Genomic DNA, 16,714 nt, shown 5'->3' on the forward strand with positions numbered 1-16,714 from the left:
CATTTCCTGATAGCGAAGTGGAAACAGTTTTATGCACTGCTGCATTTTAGTATTTATTTTCACTATTATTTTCATTAAAAATGAACATTCATTATCATTCATTCAATTGCGTATTATGCGTAATCTTTTGTCTGTACCGCTTATCCTCACTAAGGTTGTGGGTGTGAACCCCGCTGAGTGAGTGAGAGGCGGGTCTCATTATTCAAAATTAGTTTATGAATATAGTAAACATGCTTTACTGTTGCAACACCCGAATGTCCCCTCTGGGAAACAAAAAAGCATATAAATATCATTTTTTGATTGATAGCATACCCTAACTTCTTTATTCACATTTAACGGTACTTCCGGCGGAAGTACGGATGCGCATTCTCTCGAGCTTAACCAAAGCCGCACGTAACTAGCAAAAGCGGAAGTACGTCGTAGAACGGCCTCTTCATTTTCTGTACTCTTGGTCTGCGTTTAACCAATAGCGGATCTGCTGTGGAAAATGTAGTTACAGGCTGCTCAGGCGGACGTCACCAGTACGGTTATTTGATGCGAAGAAAGTCACTGTGCCGAACTGTGCGATTACGCAGGAAACATGACGAGGAAGATCCAGGGAGCTGTATGTTGTTCATATTTCATTTCGAAATAAGTTGTAAGCGAATATTGCAGCCTGGTTAGCTAGAATTAGCCATTGCACTAGACGCGGCTAACAGAAGTGTAGTGTCATGCGGGTTGCTTTAGCAACTAAATGTGCCAATATGCTAGTTCTGCCTATGAAAGACTGTCTACTTCTGTGTGTTTATGCACGGTCATAGTGTTTTTTAATGATCCAGCAACGTTGCCATTAAATATATGTAACCACTTTATGCATATTGGTATTAATGAAACCATAAAAATAGTGGTTTTCATACATTTGTGACAGAGATTTTGACGCTTGAGCTGTCAGGTCCCTGACACCCCTGCATCAATTTGAGACACGGTGTCCCTCAGATGTAATCATCCAAAACAAAAACAACACTGCGTGTCCTGTGCTGGACACGTTGGCCTTGGGTTTGCTCTTCCACCCTCCCCCTCCCAACCCACATAGCAAACGTGTATGTTTTACTAACGGGGTGGGGGTATTCTTTCCCATCCGCAAAGTTGGGGGTGGGGTAAGGGGAGGTCGGCGGCCACTTTTCTACATTGGAAAGTAGTCAGTGTTTATCTTAAAACTGTGTGGATGGTCTGATGACACCATGATACATATATTTGGTTCACGTGGTGTCAGGTGTGGGGAAGTAACCAGGTGAGGAGTCCAAAACAATCGTGTCATGCCTGTAGTCAAGCTTGGTGGTGGGAGTGTCATTGTCATTAACCGTGTCTGCATGATTGTTGTCGGCACTGGGGAGTTAAAGTTCATTGAGGGGAACTATGAATGCCAACACGTATTGTGACATACTGAAGCAGATCATGATCCTCTACCTTCAGAAACTGCGCCACAGAGCAGTATTCAAACATAATCATGAACCCAAACACACCTCCAAGACAACCATTACCTTGTTAAGGATAAAGGTGAAGGTCTGTCCAAGCATGTTCTCAGACCTAAACTCTATTGAGCGTCAGTGGCTCGAACATCCACCAGCTCTGTGATGTTATCATGGAGGAATGGAAAAGGAATCCTGATGCTACCTGTTAAGTTGAAGATGAAAAATAATGGACAGTGGCCACATAAAATATTGACACGAGGTACAATTTAGACATTTTCACATAAGGGTGTACTCACCTTTGTTGCCACCAGTTTAGACATTTGTTGCTGTGTTTTGAGGAGAAAGTAAATTAACTGCTATACAAGAAACACTGACTACTTAACATTGTAGTGAAGTGTACTTTCTTCAGTATTATCTCATGGAAACAAAATATTTCCCAAAATTTGAGGGGTGTACTCACTTTTGTGAGATACTGAGATACTGTAACTAATTCATCTTAGCACATGCTTGATTAAAAAAACAGCCAACACTGTCCGCCTGGGCTGTGCCGTTTAAAGTCCACAGTCCACTGGCCTTTTAAGCCCTGCTTCCCGGTCACGTGATATTCACGCGATTTGTTTTTTTTGGTGCTTTTCCTCCTCTAGTGCAGGCTATGTATGCATCATGTCGCTTTTCTCCAAAGAAATCCTGGCTCATCAATACAGTGCTCCAGAAGCTTCAGTACACTCAGGTGCTAAATATGAGCAACACGTAGCCATAAAAATGACTACACAAAAATTATAATTTTTTTCTTTTTGCTTCTAGGGAAGGAAGGCGCAGGGGTTTATTATGGAAAACGCTCGCTACCGTCGGTGTGGGTGTGCCGGTGATGGCGGGCGTGCGGTACGCAGTGTCGGACCAGAGAGAGCGGCGGAAGATGAGGATAGTGACCGAGGGATTTGGTCGGTTCTGCAGGTGCGGGAAAGTCTTTGTATAGAAACATTCCCAACGTGTCTTTATGAAGACTGTCTAAGAGGTATCAATGTAAACTTTTCAGTGGGAGTGGAAGTGCAGCATGTCATAGTAAGATGTTTCTATTATTTTGCCCCTGTCATGTTGCTAAAAAAAGGCAAAATATGAGATTAAACACCATACATAATGACGTCAATCATCAATTGTATCTTTGTAAAACAGTTTGGATACAACTGTTGTTTTTGGTATACTGGATTCAATTATGTAGGTGGGCCTAAGTGTCCAGTGAGTTTATATTTTGGAGCAGTGTTGCGAAAAGTGTAGCACACGGGCCACATCTGACCCACTCAGTTCTTTAATCGGGTTCATTGAGCATTTACAGTCACAACAGTTCGCTTAATATTCATTGTATTAATGTTTCGGTTCTTTCCCCTCAAAATTTGTTAATTAAAATTTAGTTATTAATTTGAGATTTTTTTCATTAACTTTATTAAATAATAGGTTAGTTGATTGATTGTAAATGGTCAAATAAAAATATCAGTAAACTAAACTATTACAAATTTAACAATATTTCTTCAAATGTTATTAAATAATTGGGTAGTTAATAATTCATTTTAAACAATATGATGATGCGAAAAATGGTTTGTTCAGGGCTTCCACATTTTAGAGCATTTATGAGATATATTTTGACTTTTCATGTTTTAGGTCTCTCTCAGTGGGACTGGTGATATCGGTGGACTACTGGTGGACCACCAATGTGGCTCTTCGGGGTCTGGATGAGGTAAGCTTCATGTCATTAAAAAAAATAGCTATGATCTGAAGATATTACGCATTAGTAGATTGAGAGTTAAGTAACAGTATCAAGCCACAACATGCACTTATGAACTACGGTAACAAACCGACAATCCTGTTAGCATACAGCACTATGTCAAACGTCGTCTCGTTTGACTGTGATGTCTTACTTGCTAGAGCAGCCCATCCTACGCTTCGGTGATGTCAGCTTGCCACCAAAGAGCGGCGCAGAGCATGGTGGAGGGCGCCGTAAAGAACGGCGGCATATACATCAAACTGGGACAAGGTCTGTGCTCCTTCAACCACCTCCTGCCGCCCGAGTACATCCGCACCCTGCAGGTCCTGGAGGACCGAGCTTTGAACAGGAGATACAAAGAGGTGAGGACAGCGAGCAAAACAAGGGGAAGACAAAGAGGACATGATATTACCGAGGCTTGTTTTGTTGTTGGAACAGGTGGATGCTCTTTTCCAAGAAGACTTCAACAAAAGCCCGCAGGAGATTTTTAAAACCTTTGATTACGAGCCCATAGCCGCCGCCAGCTTGGCTCAGGTTCACAAGGCGGAGCTTTTGGATGGAACCTCCGTCGCTGTGAAGGTGAGCGCCGATGAATGTCGCAGCGACTTCCGGACGAGACAGGTCTCGTCAACATACAGTAATTCCACCATCTCAGGTGCAGTACATCGACCTCAGGGACCGCTTTGACGGTGACATCAGGACGTTGGAGATCCTGATGGACATTGTCAAGTTCATGCACCCCAGTTTTGGATTCCGATGGGTCCTCAAGGTCAGTAAGCTGTTCTGCAGAGCCAATGCCAAATACGACAGACAGACAGACAACCGACTCATACACCTTTTCAGAAATGGGCAGCCCACAAAAAAATGGTTATGTAATTTCACACTTGTTAGGTGAGCAGGTAGTCCAGAGACCCAACTATATTTAAATAAGCAATTGAAAAGTGAATTTTCCCTATGTCCACTTTAAAGAATGTGTCTTTGCTGTCCATTAAGGACCTGAAGGGGACTCTGGCTCAAGAGCTGGACTTTGAGAACGAGGCCAGGAACTCTGAGAGGTGCGCCGACGAGCTGAAACACTTCAAGTTTATCGTGGTGCCCAAAGTGTTCTGGGAGCAAACCAGTAAGGTGAGCTTAAGCGCTCTGAAGATAATGGCGCTGATTTATTAAAAAGCTCCCTTCCATACTCATTTTCATTTCAAGAGGGTTTTGACGGCACAGTTTTGCAACGGGTGTAAGATCAACAACGTGGAAGAAATCAAAAGACAAGGACTGAGCTTGAAAGATGTAAGTTGTGCACTTGAGATTTTGGAAGTAGTCATACGTAGAACTCTGAAACACTTGGGTTAAAAAAAATGTTCACAGACTGCAGACAAGATGATACGAGCATTCGCCGAGCAAATATTTTACACAGGTTTCATCCATGCTGATCCCCACCCTGGAAATGGTGAGTCTGTCAGTGAAAAAAATAATTACAGGGTTTTCACGGTTCACAAGGTTCCACATCCAGTATGTTTCCAGATTAGGCATCATAAGAATAAGGCACGCTGAGTTACAACCAACCTTACTGATTGCTACTCTAATTATGGATGATGAATGGATGCATTTGTAGAAATAGTCCTTTAAAAAATTACAACCCTCTGCAGTTGTGGAAATTAATGCATTACTTTTTGGGTGGGTCAGTTCTAGTGAGGCGAGGTCCCGACAACAAGGTGGAGTTGGTACTTTTGGATCACGGCTTGTACGAACACCTTAGCCAACAGTAAGTCACATTGTTCAAAAGATTTAAAATAAATCTGTCCATTTGTGCTGCGCACGTAGTATTTCTCCTCACCTTTTAGTGACCGACTGGCGCTGTGTAAGCTATGGAGGTCAATAGTCCTGCGAGACGAGGCAGCCATGGAAATGTACTCAAATGCCTTAGGGGTTAAAGGTGAGGTTGAAGTCGGCAAACCATCTCTCCAAATCAAAATCTAAGGCATAATCTCACTTGTGCAGAGTACTTCCTCTTCTGCGAGATGTTGCTGCAACGGCCCATCAACATGCGCGAGTTGCGTCTCTCCAACATCCTGAGTCAAGAGGAGACGGCCTACATGCGCCAAATGGCCATCCACCGCTTCAACAGCATCATGCAAGTGCTCAAGGCCATGCCTCGGCCCATGCTGCTCGTCTTCCGCAACATCAACACCGTCCGCAGCATCAACATCACCCTGGGCGCGCCCGTCGACCGCTACTTCGTCATGGCCAAGAGGTCGATACCGGAATGTGCTAACAAGCCATTTTTCCATTTCATTATATTATTCTAGTGGAGCTAATCAAGATTTGTGGATGTATATAAACTTTGAATTATTAGATTAATATTAAAAGTGTTATAATGTTGATGTTTGCCTGTCAGTGCGGTGCGATGTTGGGGGAAGATCCAGGCAGAGAGGACCAGTATGCTGCACAGATTCTGGATTGTCCGCTGGTTGTGGACCAGATGGGAGGGCCTCAAGTTTGAGCTCTCTTTAAGGTTAGCTTACATCACTTTTTTTTTTTAGGCAACCCGTGCCACTCACGAGTCCTCTGTTTCAGATCGGAGATGGCGTTGATGAGCATGACACGCTCCCTGGTAGACCTGCTGAGCTACTTGGGTCTCATCTCTCTGGATTCTGAAATGTACGAGTACCTGAGATAGTGGTCGGCTCTCCAACGTCACGGCGGGGACCTTCTCCGCAAAAAGCTACGCAGCCTGACCACATGGGACTTTTCACCTCGAAGTCACTCCAGCAAGTTTGTCTGGCTCGGCTTCCCAATCACAATGAACTGCGGGAAGAGTGAGAGGGCTGTAATGTGCTGCAGGTGCTAATGTCCTCTTACGCTGACGACGCTGCTTTCCACTTCTTAAAGCAAGTCTTTTGGATTATTTGAAAAGCCTATTGTAATGGTTTTATTTATCAAATTTTAAATATATAAACAATATTTTTAAGGTTCTATTATGATATGCATGTTAGATAATGTGTGGTATTTAAAGTTAAGAATCCCTACATGATTGATTTATGAATTCAAATGCTGCTGGATTGTGTCACTTTGTAATTTAATTTGTGCCGAGGAGATTTTTATGTTTGTAATTAAGGTCCATTTTCTCTTGAGGAAATTCTTACTTTCAAGGTTAAAGCAACAACCAAAATGTTTAAGAATAAATGATCCTACCTCCTTTTTTCCACCCATTGTCATGATTTTGCTGGTGAAGAAATGTAAATAGAACAAATTTTTTTCCAAGACTTTTACTGACATTTTTTTAACAAAAATTAATCTGGAGTATCTAGAAAAACAATCAAAATTGAGCTCAAAGACTTTCTCCACTGGATATTAAAGGTCATGCGGTGGATAAAACGTTGGAATGTGGCTGTTAGAAATGAGCTGTTACTCTGTCGATTTCCAGAAGGTCATCCAAAATCTGAAAAGAAACCAAAGGGGAATCAAATGACTTTTTTTTTTGTACATATTGGTAGTATGGAATGGAATGTGTTCCTTACAATGTCTGGAGTGGTACCAATCTTTTTCGCCAGCTCACTGCGCTCCATCATGCTAAGATATAAGAACTTGTTGAGGAGTTCTCCATCCAGGATGTTTCGTACGGCGTTCTGCAGGCCTCGTCGTTCATAGTGCATCATCCTGCAGGATGGGGTGTGAAGAAAAAAAAAAAAATCAGTAAGTGAATCACCTGCCTTCTCAGAAATAAACATGGGACCGTGGCCTGAATGGAACCTGAAAGCTTTCGGGTTTAGACCAGCGTGATGAGGCAACAAGGTGTTGAGCGCGTTCTGCAACATGAGAAGTCGGCGGTACGTCTTCTCCTGCATGGGGAGCAGCATCCCGATGCCTCCGTCCAGTGTCGCTACGGAAACAGGCAAGCGTTAAGCACACCTGCGCATGGCTTGTCAAAAAAACATGGGATTGCCTACCAAACCACGTGATGTGCTTGTTATCCCACGTCAGAGCCTTTTTGCTGCTGGTGTCCATTGCCCCTCTGCATGGCATGCGCCAGAACGTGTTGACGTGGGCGCCCACATTGAAGTCGGCTCGCCTCAGCAAACGCATTCCACCAAAGCTCTCCTTAGCTGCAGAAACGAGTTTTATCAAAGGGTGCTTTATGTATGGCATTGCGCAACCTCTATAATGCGACTTACCTTCAGGTAAATACATGTAAACAAAGAGGTTCTTGTCACGATCCGACACTGGAAGGAAATAATGGTGAAAATGTAATCAAGCTGTCAATTTCTCCTACCAGTGCATCCCTATATTTACCCAGGAATCCAAGCTGGTTGTTATCCACCATGAACTCAATGCTGTACACCTCCAAGGGCTTTGCATCCTGTTCTCAAAACAAGACCAAAATACCTCAATGCCACCAAGCAGTGCAACATATCACGGAATGATCTTCCTCGACAAAACAGAAAGTAACATGGAAGATGGCAATATTTGCTGCTGGACTATTACAAAATTAAAAAAAAAAAGTGTGTAAACATTGCAATAACATACGGACCATCAGTCCGGATGTAATTGGACAGTGATAAGAGTTTTTTTTTTTTTTTCTATGATTCTGCATTTGTCTCACCCTGCTGACGAGCGACAGCGTCTTGCTCATCTCCTGGTAGCGCAGCAGCGAGATGCTCTTCATCAGGTCGGCAGCCAGGATGAAATTCTTAATGCTGAACATCTGGTGGATGTAAAGCTGCGTGTCGATGAAGGCCATGCCAGTTAGGTCGTTGTCCTTCAGGACCCACAGGAAGATCTGCAGGAACGCGACACTCCATGTATTGGTTTTACACAATCGACATAAAGTGCGGGAGATGTAAAACTCTCAACTCAAGGAGAGACCTTCTGTCCGATGGCTGACACCAAATATCCGTTACAGTGACACAGTGCTGTCACAGGTCCTTTCTGCTCCTTCTCATAGAGCATTTTAAACTTGTTCTTTGTGAGGGGTTGACCAGGCTCAGGCACCACTTCAATCACATCCAGGATTAAAATCTTGAAAAATACAAATATATAAAAATAATTTCCCAAAGAAACAGAGAAAAACTCTTTTTGTTGTGTTTTTGTTGCTCACTCTCCCCCTGCAGGTGACCTCCTCCCCCTGCATGACACATGTCCCGGCGGCGATGTAGCCCTTCAGGCCTGACACAGTCTCTTGACTCCTCAGTGCCACCGTCTTCATGCAGGTCACGTGCTCCCACTCCTCCAGGTCGACCCTTGAGAGCAGAAAGACACTAGTCAACGGATGTACAAGAAAAAAGGATAAACACAGCTCATTCTGCCAGCGGCCATTACCCTTTTTGAAGGCTCCGAGGAGTGACGTTTTATTAATGTACTCCAGAGTTTAACTTGTCTTTACAACAGCTTTTCAAGTATCATATATGTAGAAAGAAATGCGAGTCATTTAATGGGTTACTGAGTAAAATAAACAAAAGGAGCCATGTGAGACTAATCTGTGCCGTTCAGATTAAGCACCGAAAAACAGCATGACAGGATAAGCCTGGCTGTAGTCCGTTTGCAGATTTTTCTCAAGCTTCCCTTTGATTTTGTCCATCCTTACCGTGTGTTGGGAATGGTCTCCCAGCTGACCGGAGAGATGAGCTGGATGGAAAACCTCTCCTGCTGAGGGTTGATGTAGCGCTCGTCTGCAAATTGACAACGGGCGACACTTGAAGCATAGACGGTGTGGAGTTTATGCAGCACAGTGGAAATGAATATAACCACTGGCCACTACATCAGGTACACTTTAACACCCAGTGTCAAAACTGATGTCAAGGAGTAATCTTTGGGAAAGCACCTGCGTCAGAATCAGAATCGCTTTATTTTCATTGTTCATTATAGCCCAGATGCACTGAGCAGGCTTCACAAGCCATAAAAGCGCCACCAAATCCCAGCGCCAGCTGCTCTGTAATAAAGGACGGTCTACCTAATATTGTGACCTGTATATAGTGGGATTAGAAGATTTGGTTTTATATATGAACCTCGTTCGATGGTTTCAAACTCCTTCTCCTCCCCGGTCATCTTGGGGATGCGCGTACAAGGCTCTTTCACGCTGGTGCAGACCGCATACACCTAAAGGGGAGTGTAAGGAAAGGATGTCACAAACAGAGACATTTCCAAACTCTTGTTGGGGCCGAAGAGGAGGAGTCTTACCTTGGTTTCCACATGGTAGGAGACATAGTGGACGGTGCACCTCAGCGGGATTTTTCTCACTGGCCACGGGGCGTCATAGGACAAGTAGGTAGGCAGGACGCTGATCCTTAGCTCCCCCTGCAGGCCCGCATAAAAACATGCACTGAATTTGTGCCGTTTGCAAGTAATATTGTCAGTCAGTCTCATGCTTACCTGCTTGTTGAAGTAAAGGAAACCTTTGGGGCAGTTGATGTTGTGGAAGGGGGAGAAGGACTCAATGGCGCCATCGATGGACATGGGGTGAAGTCTCAATGCGCCTCGAGAGGTGACTAGCATCCAGTGAGGGGAGGGTCCGCAAATGAAGACCTGACAGGAGCGAACAAATGTAAATGACTAAATCTAAGTGTGAATGTAAATCTAAATGTGTTTATGAAAATGTAAGTTTTTTTTTTTTACCCCTGAGTATCCAGAGATGTCCTCAAAGTACCTAAACCTCGCAATACGACTTTTGACCATAGTTTCATCGCTGATGCCTCCTTCTGGCTTCTTATCTCTCTTAAATTTGGACTTCTTCTCTCGGAAGTTTATGTTGTGGGGAACCTAATGCAGGGGAAAATTTACGACACAAGATCAATATTCTCCAGAAGTGGGACTACTGTATTCCACTTGGATCCATCTTACCTTTTTGAAGCGCGCTTTGAGGTTATTTTGGGGTTGCTGCTGATCGTAAGGGAAGGCTTCATAGATGAGAAGCTCCTGTTCCACGTGGACCTTGGATACAAGAATATGAAATAATGCAGACGAGATCTTGAGCAAATCAATAAGAAGCATCTTTGGGAATGTCTCTCACCAGTAAGTATGGCCGGCTACGATTGTTGCCCAGCGAAACCAAAGTCACCTCCCTGACCAATGGCATGTCTCCCTGACGTGTCACTTCCTCCTTCTTCCCTTCTCCCTGTGCTGCTGATTGGCCAGATGAGCTGTCCACCAGCACCCTCTGACCTACAGGGAAGTTCTTCACCAGGAAGACCAATCTCCAGTCTGGGAGCTGGTAAATCTTTCAACAAAGAAATAAGTTGATATATTAAACAATTTAAGCCATGGTGAGGAGGTCATGTGTAAGGTGAGTACCTCCATGACACCGTTTTCTCGAACGATCATACACCAGTGGGTGGGCTCAGCTTTGACCGGGATCCCCTCACTTCCAGATGGCCCCACTTGTCCCGAAGGGCGATTTGTTTCCTCCTTCTGGGGGGCGGCGCTGGTACTTGAGTCGCCATACAGCATTTCCTCTTCATCGTCTACTGCGTTACTGCGTAAACAAGAAAAACAAAAAATGTAAAAACAAATTTTAAATGAAGAAAATAAGTGTGAACCAATGTTATTATACTTAACTAAAATAAAAATAAAAATCAGATTTTAAGAAAAGGAAAATTAACTGAAACTACATTTTATGTTAGTAAAACTAAATAAAACTATAATCATTGAGAAAATGTCAATTTTCATCTTTGTAAATTATCATACATGAGCTTTTGGGTTAGGGTTAAAGGGAATTATAGTTTACTTTACTTGATGACACAATACTTAAGGACGACGAAAACTTCATTATTGAAAGAACTAAAACTAATAGTTTAAAAAAGAAAACTCAACTAAAATGAAGCATTTTTGAAAAACTCATAAAAACTAAAACTTGCCTTTAAATTTGAAAAACAAAATATAAACTAAATCCCAAACTATTATTATATGAACTCTCACCTGAGGTCCTGGATGACTGTCTCCACTTCCGACACACTCCCCATGTTTGTATCTTCCGCGACGGGACAGCTCACTCTGTTCTCCGTGGTGAACATTCCGCTTACGTCTCGGTAGGCGCAAAGCGCGATCACACGAGATTGCTTGAGGGGAGACAATTTGAATTTGGGAAACCTCAATAGACTCTTCATTAGATATAATGACATCCTACTACACCAATAATGTTGTATAGCCTTTAAGCCTTTACATGGCTTGCTGTGTTTAGTTTGACACTGTCCTATTAATTCAACTATGTTTAATATTGTGGTGGTCCATTGTGGAAAGTGCCAGAGAGTTTACAGAAATAAAATTGCTTTTTCTTGATAATGTGAAAATGTGTGCTCAAGTTAAAAATAAAATATATATATGAATTTTGTCAAAACCTGCATGCTGCATCTGTAATGTATAAATGAACTCTGTGTCACTCACGGTGGAGATTTGTGGTTTCCGCAGAGAGAGTCGCTGCGTCTTCCCCATGTACGAGTCGGTCTTCAGCACAAACATGGTGACCACGCCGTCGGCGGTCATGATGACCACATAGGGGTCCGCCACGGAGCAGTGCACTATGGGAGTGCCCAGGTCCACTGGGATGAAGTGCAGTTGAGTCACTGGAAGAAAAAAAAAAATATATATATTGTGATTGTATTTTGGGTTTTTTTTGGGGTGGGGTTGACTATTATTAGTTGTTTTCTTTTTACCTCCTTCCAGCAGCCTAATGCCCATTGGGGAGACCTGGATGATGTACTTGTTGTCGCCGATGTTCCCCGCAAACACGGTGGTTCCCTGTGTGGCAAAGCCACTGGTGTCCAGCTCCATGATCTCCTGGCCTGTTTGCAGGATCTACAGAGACACACAGAGGTGGTCGGATTAGATTCCAAATAACAGAAAACCCCATCCATTGAGTAGAAAAATGCGATCCCAACCATGGTTGAATCCTCTCGGCTCAAGATGAGAAACCCGTGCTTTTTAGTGTCATCCTCCAGAGGCGGCTCTTTCTTTTGCTCGTCTTCCTTTTTCCCCTCCTCTTTTTCCTTTTCGCCCTCTTCCTTACCCTCAGCCACTTCCTTCTCACCCCCGTCATCTGACTCGTCACTTTTTCCTGCCTGGAATGACAACAAACTTGTATAAAAAAGGACACAGAAAATTTGATTTGAAACCTGCATTGGGTTAAACCAAACAGTACTTTTTCCTTCACTTCACTTGAGATGACTGTCCACATGTCGTGGCAACCCGGCAACTCGAACGTGGTGACAACTTGGGGTCTAATGCTCCTCTAACAACACAGCAGGAACAAATGGGGAGGTTATGTTCACAAGCACAAATTTAACAGACATGCACACGAATCCTTAAACGTGCAAGAAATGTCACTGGTTGTTTAAAGGCCACTCCGTCGAGCTCTGAGGCGGCCCTGGTAAATCCAGAATTCACTGTAGCACCATCAGATGACCTGTGATAGATAGGCCTTGCAACCACAGGTCTTTAGAACGGTGCAAATATCTTAAGCATGCATCTCCACACACACACACACACACATACACACACACACGCACACGCACACACACGCCCACACACGCACACACACACACACACACACACCACACACACACCACACACACACCACACACACACACACACACACACCCACACAAGGGGATCAGGAATAATCTGTTCACCTGAAGAACCGACAGCGCCCCGTTCTTCCCGAAGCCGGAGCACACCACCACTTCGAGGTCAGGCTCCGTGTTGGCCTGAAACTACGAGTCGAAAGAGCGTTTTGGTGAAAGGCACGTACAGGCATGACAAAGTTTCATTTCAAACGTCTCTACCTCTTCTGATAGGAATGCAGGTTCACCCATGGAGGCATTAGCGCATGGCCCAATGTTCAATATGCTATCGCACACCTGCAAAGACAAAGTATTCAAGACTTTTCAAATCTGCACAGATGCATCATGCTGTGGAAGCTAAAAATGAAGCATAAAAACCTTGAGGTTGAACCGTCAAATTGTAAGTCTCAGCACCACAGAGGTTCCAACATGCTATGTTCTTATTTCTTTTACCTCAAAGGAGTATGTGGCTAGCTGCGTGCCTGACTGAGCCTCGCTTCCATACACTTCAATCTCGTCAACCTCATCTGTAAAAACCACAAGCACAGGAATGAAACACATATTTCAGTGAGCACATTTCTAAACACAGTTTGAAACATACCTGTCCAGTTGGTGGAGGACTCTACTCTCTTCTTTTTGCTTGGTGGCTCCTCCTGGAATTTTATTGTTAGGTAAACAAACATTCAAGAGTATTGTTTATACAGTATGGATGTGCGTGCCGCACACAAACAAGTTCACCTTCTCTTTTTCTTTCTCTTGCTGTTCTTTGACCTCATCTGGCGGCGCCTCCTGCAGTTTCTCTGTGTACTTGAGCAGCAATGAGTTGCCCAGGCGGGAGCCAAGGAAGAGATAGCCGTGCTCCATGGTGACCATCTGCAGGGGGTAGCAAGAAAGCATTGTTATCAACATATAAACTGGATCAGCCAAACATGAACAGAAAACAGATGAAGAGAAGTGTAACTCATTTCAATGGGGAATTTTAATTTGATAGATTAAACTAAGGTACTGCTTTCGATCTACTACATGTAGTACTTACACAAGTTGTCAAAACGCTGGCAGCTGCTTTGTCAAAATGGAAGTCTCGCACACTCCTCATACCGTCAGTGATGAGTGTCAACACATAACTGCAACGAGTAAAGAGGCTCCCAGTGTTTTTCTCAAATTAGTATATATGTACAGGCCACCATATTAAGTAAACGTGGCGATCTTAATGAGATACAATGCAATAGCTTAGCAACTTGTTAATGAAAGGGGAGTGATCTTAGAAAAGACCTAGTGTTACGATACAAACTTGTGTCTATTTCGGAATGTAATCAGAGTGACTCACATTTCTCCTCCTTTCAAAGAGATAACCATTTTGTCATAGGCAATAAAGTCAGACTGGGAGCAGTCCAGAGTGATCTTGACCTCCTCTTGTATGCCTAAAAAACAAAATAAAGTCTATCGAGCGTGATACTGTAAAAGACTTTTAGGGGTGCTCGGAGTGTTTAATTAAAACTTACGAAGAGGAAACGCAGTGGTCCCATTTGTCTGGGAATTAAGGGAAACTCCATACGGTGGAACACTCTGGTTCAGATATAGCAGTGAATTCACTGCAAAAACCACCACGCCACCTACAGGCAAATAGAGTGATTAGAATTGACAAAAAAACAGGACCATGTTATTGTACAAAGAAGTATAAACAGGGCAGGACATAGCCCGAACTCACCGATGGGCTTGGGGACCGCCATGACCTGCGTGCAATCAAACGGCAGATTGATGAGGGACCAGATGACCGGGTGGACCTTCTGCATGATGTTGAGAGAGATGGCGACAATGCTGCACGTGTCCTGACGCACGGCTACACGCCTGGATAAACACAGCTGAATTTAGAAGTGTACCTATCAAATATTACTGCTATTATAGTCAATGTGGTGGTGTGACTAACCCGGGCCAGGTTTGGTTGGGCTCAAAAAGAATGAGCAAGGTAGGCTCGTAGTAGCCGTGGAGGAACTTCATGTCAATGATGTTGAGCAGCTTTTCGTCCAGCTCCCGAACGTCTATGATGTAACTTGGGAGGAAGCTGGATTTGGGTCTGCAGGCAACATGGACAGGAAGTACTGAGACCTTATAATATTCAACATCTGTAAACATTGAATATCAGCCTTTCCTCAACCGAACACAGCGCACTGCTTCCCACAGTTATTAGGTCACCTGAGTGTTTTAAATCACTCAGAAAACAGAACATGACTTCTTTAAAGACACCCGAGGACACGACAATTAATTGGCTGCAAGGCGTGCTCACCCATCCCCCACTCCACCCTCCTGTTCGTCAGTCAGCGTGTCCTTCCGGAAGGGAAGCACCACCAGTTTGGTGCCATAGATGAGCATCACGGCGCAGCGATTCTCCGGATCCACACGGACAATGGGAACATGGACGTTCTGTACGAAGCCATCCTGAAATTTGAAAAAGGAGGAGGTGTATTTGGTTTTATTTAGTAACACTTCCTGCCCTTATTTGCAGATGAAACTAACCTAACCCAGTATATGGCACAAGATGGAGGCAAAGTACTATTTTTGTCTTCTCCACATGTCACAAAAGCAATACTGTTAATTATACTGTTTGCCAGCGAATAATGGAGGAATGGTAAATGAATTGGTGAATATGGAAATACACATACTCTGAGCTCCGGCTCCTCAAAATAGTGCAAAGACAAGGTCTTCAGGTCATGTGTCCCTGGGTCATACTCCACGACAGATAACTGGTAAGAGAACACAAACATTTTTGAAAATTCTTTTTTTTTTTTTTTTTAAACATGACTTTGCGCTGTACACTGCTTGAACCTTGGCATCTTTAAAACTGAGGAGCAATGCATCCCTGCTGGAACCTATAAGCTGCACGCTGGCCATGGACATGATGTTGCCAAAGAGCGAAAAGCAGGCCACCTGTTCCAACTTCTCCTTGCGAGCTTTGGCATCTAATGAGGTAAATTCATATCACATTAAATCAAATTACAATAAGACTTCAAAAATGGTATCCGGACATACCTGAGGGCTTGTCAGACTTTGACGTACTCTGAAACAAAAACAAATAACATCACAGGGGAATGCTCCCGTTTAGGTTTGACAAACCTGACGAAACAGCACAGCACAAATACCTCGACATCGTGGATAATCCTGTACACAAAAAGTTGCGATGTTCCCGCGACGACGAGATTCTTCTCCTTGCTGGAAATGAAGTTGCAGTAGACCGAGAACTCCACGGCGGTGGGCGTGTGGGCCTGCCTGTGCACAGCATACATGGCGGCAGGCTGCCCACAGCGTCTGGCAACAGTCATGTTTAAACATTAAAATCTTACCATAAAAGGGTAGATTTATGATTGTAAGGGATAGTCCGCGCCGACTTTAGTTGACAGGATATACCAACTCAAACAACTATTCACGCACAAACCTGTAAACAGTCTTCAATGAACCCAAAATGCATATTTTGTAATGAAGCCTCATCATTAACTGATTGATTGTATGGTATATTTCAGGACCATTTTGTGAGGAGATATTTCCCTGCGCTAACATTTAATACAGCTACAAAGCAAAGCAAAGCATTTCGCAGTACTAAAAACACACTTGAGGCTAATGAATGACCTGATCCTTGTGTTAAGGATGCTACGAGTTTTAACGCTAACAATTAGTGAACTATGATTCGATTAACTTATTATCCCAACGGACACCGTATGGTGAAGGCAAAGTGCGTTTCTGTTCGAAACGTGGAATTCATAGGAAATTGTTGCAATTAAAAGTTAGCAGTGGCACATAGCGGCGCAGTTAGCCATATTAGCTAGCATGAGGCTGCGTCTGACACAGTCGAATCATTTCCGTTTTTTTACTAATAAAAACTAGGAACGTACCTATATCGAACACGCTAACAGAATGAAGAAAACCCGTGGTTCCTTTTTTCATTTGGCATATCTTTCTTCGAAAAG

At 43.5% G+C, this 16,714-nt stretch overlaps 3 protein-coding genes across 5 annotated transcripts in view; 1 reads left to right on the forward strand and 2 right to left on the reverse strand.

The window, feature by feature from the left end:
* Positions 1-1,998, reverse strand: part of ctdp1 (CTD (carboxy-terminal domain, RNA polymerase II, polypeptide A) phosphatase, subunit 1) — a 29,670-nt gene extending 27,672 nt beyond the window's left edge. Inside the window, exons 1-2 of the mRNA XM_086014080.1 lie at positions 1,748-1,998; positions 1,521-1,653 (exon numbers count right to left, since the gene is read on the reverse strand). Coding sequence (XP_085870206.1) covers positions 1,521-1,556 — 36 coding nt within the window. The 5' untranslated portion in view covers positions 1,557-1,653; positions 1,748-1,998. The remainder of the gene's footprint in view (positions 1-1,520; positions 1,654-1,747) is intronic.
* Positions 425-6,403, forward strand: adck5 (aarF domain containing kinase 5). 2 transcript variants are annotated; one of them, XM_086014081.1, is made up of 15 exons: positions 425-604; positions 2,096-2,181; positions 2,256-2,405; positions 3,108-3,183; positions 3,372-3,572; positions 3,649-3,789; positions 3,866-3,979; positions 4,204-4,335; positions 4,411-4,494; positions 4,573-4,654; positions 4,891-4,969; positions 5,049-5,140; positions 5,206-5,458; positions 5,603-5,719; positions 5,782-6,403. In XM_086014081.1, exons 1-15 carry the CDS (start codon positions 581-583, stop codon positions 5,882-5,884), a joined length of 1,734 nt encoding a protein of 577 aa, XP_085870207.1. In that variant the 5' UTR covers positions 425-580; the 3' UTR covers positions 5,885-6,403. The 2 variants fall into 2 exon arrangements, with proteins under 2 accessions (XP_085870207.1, XP_085870208.1); XM_086014082.1 differs by lacking the exons at positions 425-604; positions 2,096-2,181 and having other exon boundaries at positions 2,258-2,405; positions 3,377-3,572.
* A 47-nt stretch (positions 6,404-6,450) lies between these two features.
* The window catches only part of cpsf1 (cleavage and polyadenylation specific factor 1), a 10,365-nt gene continuing 101 nt past the window's right edge, over positions 6,451-16,714 (reverse strand). The window contains exons 1-38 of one of the 2 annotated variants that reach the window (XM_086014078.1): positions 16,640-16,714; positions 15,893-16,058; positions 15,783-15,810; positions 15,579-15,712; positions 15,416-15,496; positions 15,040-15,191; positions 14,683-14,829; positions 14,464-14,603; positions 14,258-14,368; positions 14,083-14,176; positions 13,792-13,879; positions 13,494-13,628; positions 13,357-13,408; positions 13,209-13,282; positions 12,978-13,052; positions 12,825-12,905; positions 12,335-12,424; positions 12,075-12,254; positions 11,850-11,991; positions 11,581-11,759; positions 11,116-11,255; positions 10,492-10,672; positions 10,211-10,417; positions 10,042-10,131; positions 9,817-9,960; positions 9,574-9,726; positions 9,382-9,498; positions 9,210-9,300; positions 8,789-8,873; positions 8,303-8,444; positions 8,071-8,223; positions 7,808-7,984; positions 7,498-7,564; positions 7,380-7,427; positions 7,155-7,310; positions 6,958-7,087; positions 6,726-6,864; positions 6,451-6,646 (exon numbers count right to left, since the gene is read on the reverse strand). The exon at positions 16,640-16,714 is cut by the window's right edge and continues 100 nt beyond it. In XM_086014078.1, the coding sequence (XP_085870204.1) occupies positions 6,599-6,646; positions 6,726-6,864; positions 6,958-7,087; positions 7,155-7,310; positions 7,380-7,427; positions 7,498-7,564; positions 7,808-7,984; positions 8,071-8,223; positions 8,303-8,444; positions 8,789-8,873; positions 9,210-9,300; positions 9,382-9,498; positions 9,574-9,726; positions 9,817-9,960; positions 10,042-10,131; positions 10,211-10,417; positions 10,492-10,672; positions 11,116-11,255; positions 11,581-11,759; positions 11,850-11,991; positions 12,075-12,254; positions 12,335-12,424; positions 12,825-12,905; positions 12,978-13,052; positions 13,209-13,282; positions 13,357-13,408; positions 13,494-13,628; positions 13,792-13,879; positions 14,083-14,176; positions 14,258-14,368; positions 14,464-14,603; positions 14,683-14,829; positions 15,040-15,191; positions 15,416-15,496; positions 15,579-15,712; positions 15,783-15,810; positions 15,893-16,036 (4,395 nt within the window). In that variant the 5' untranslated portion in view covers positions 16,037-16,058; positions 16,640-16,714 and the 3' untranslated portion in view covers positions 6,451-6,598. Of the gene's footprint in view, positions 6,647-6,725; positions 6,865-6,957; positions 7,088-7,154; positions 7,311-7,379; positions 7,428-7,477; positions 7,565-7,807; positions 7,985-8,070; positions 8,224-8,302; positions 8,445-8,788; positions 8,874-9,209; positions 9,301-9,381; positions 9,499-9,573; positions 9,727-9,816; positions 9,961-10,041; positions 10,132-10,210; positions 10,418-10,491; positions 10,673-11,115; positions 11,256-11,580; positions 11,760-11,849; positions 11,992-12,074; positions 12,255-12,334; positions 12,425-12,824; positions 12,906-12,977; positions 13,053-13,208; positions 13,283-13,356; positions 13,409-13,493; positions 13,629-13,791; positions 13,880-14,082; positions 14,177-14,257; positions 14,369-14,463; positions 14,604-14,682; positions 14,830-15,039; positions 15,192-15,415; positions 15,497-15,578; positions 15,713-15,782; positions 15,811-15,892; positions 16,059-16,639 lie in introns of those variants that run through there. The other variant, XR_015082031.1, reaches the window with a different exon arrangement.

Source organism: Filicampus tigris, chromosome 18 (genome assembly GCF_054856515.1).
Source record: "Filicampus tigris isolate MCC_2025a chromosome 18, RoL_Ftig_1.0, whole genome shotgun sequence".
Taxonomy (NCBI): domain Eukaryota; kingdom Metazoa; phylum Chordata; class Actinopteri; order Syngnathiformes; family Syngnathidae; genus Filicampus; species Filicampus tigris.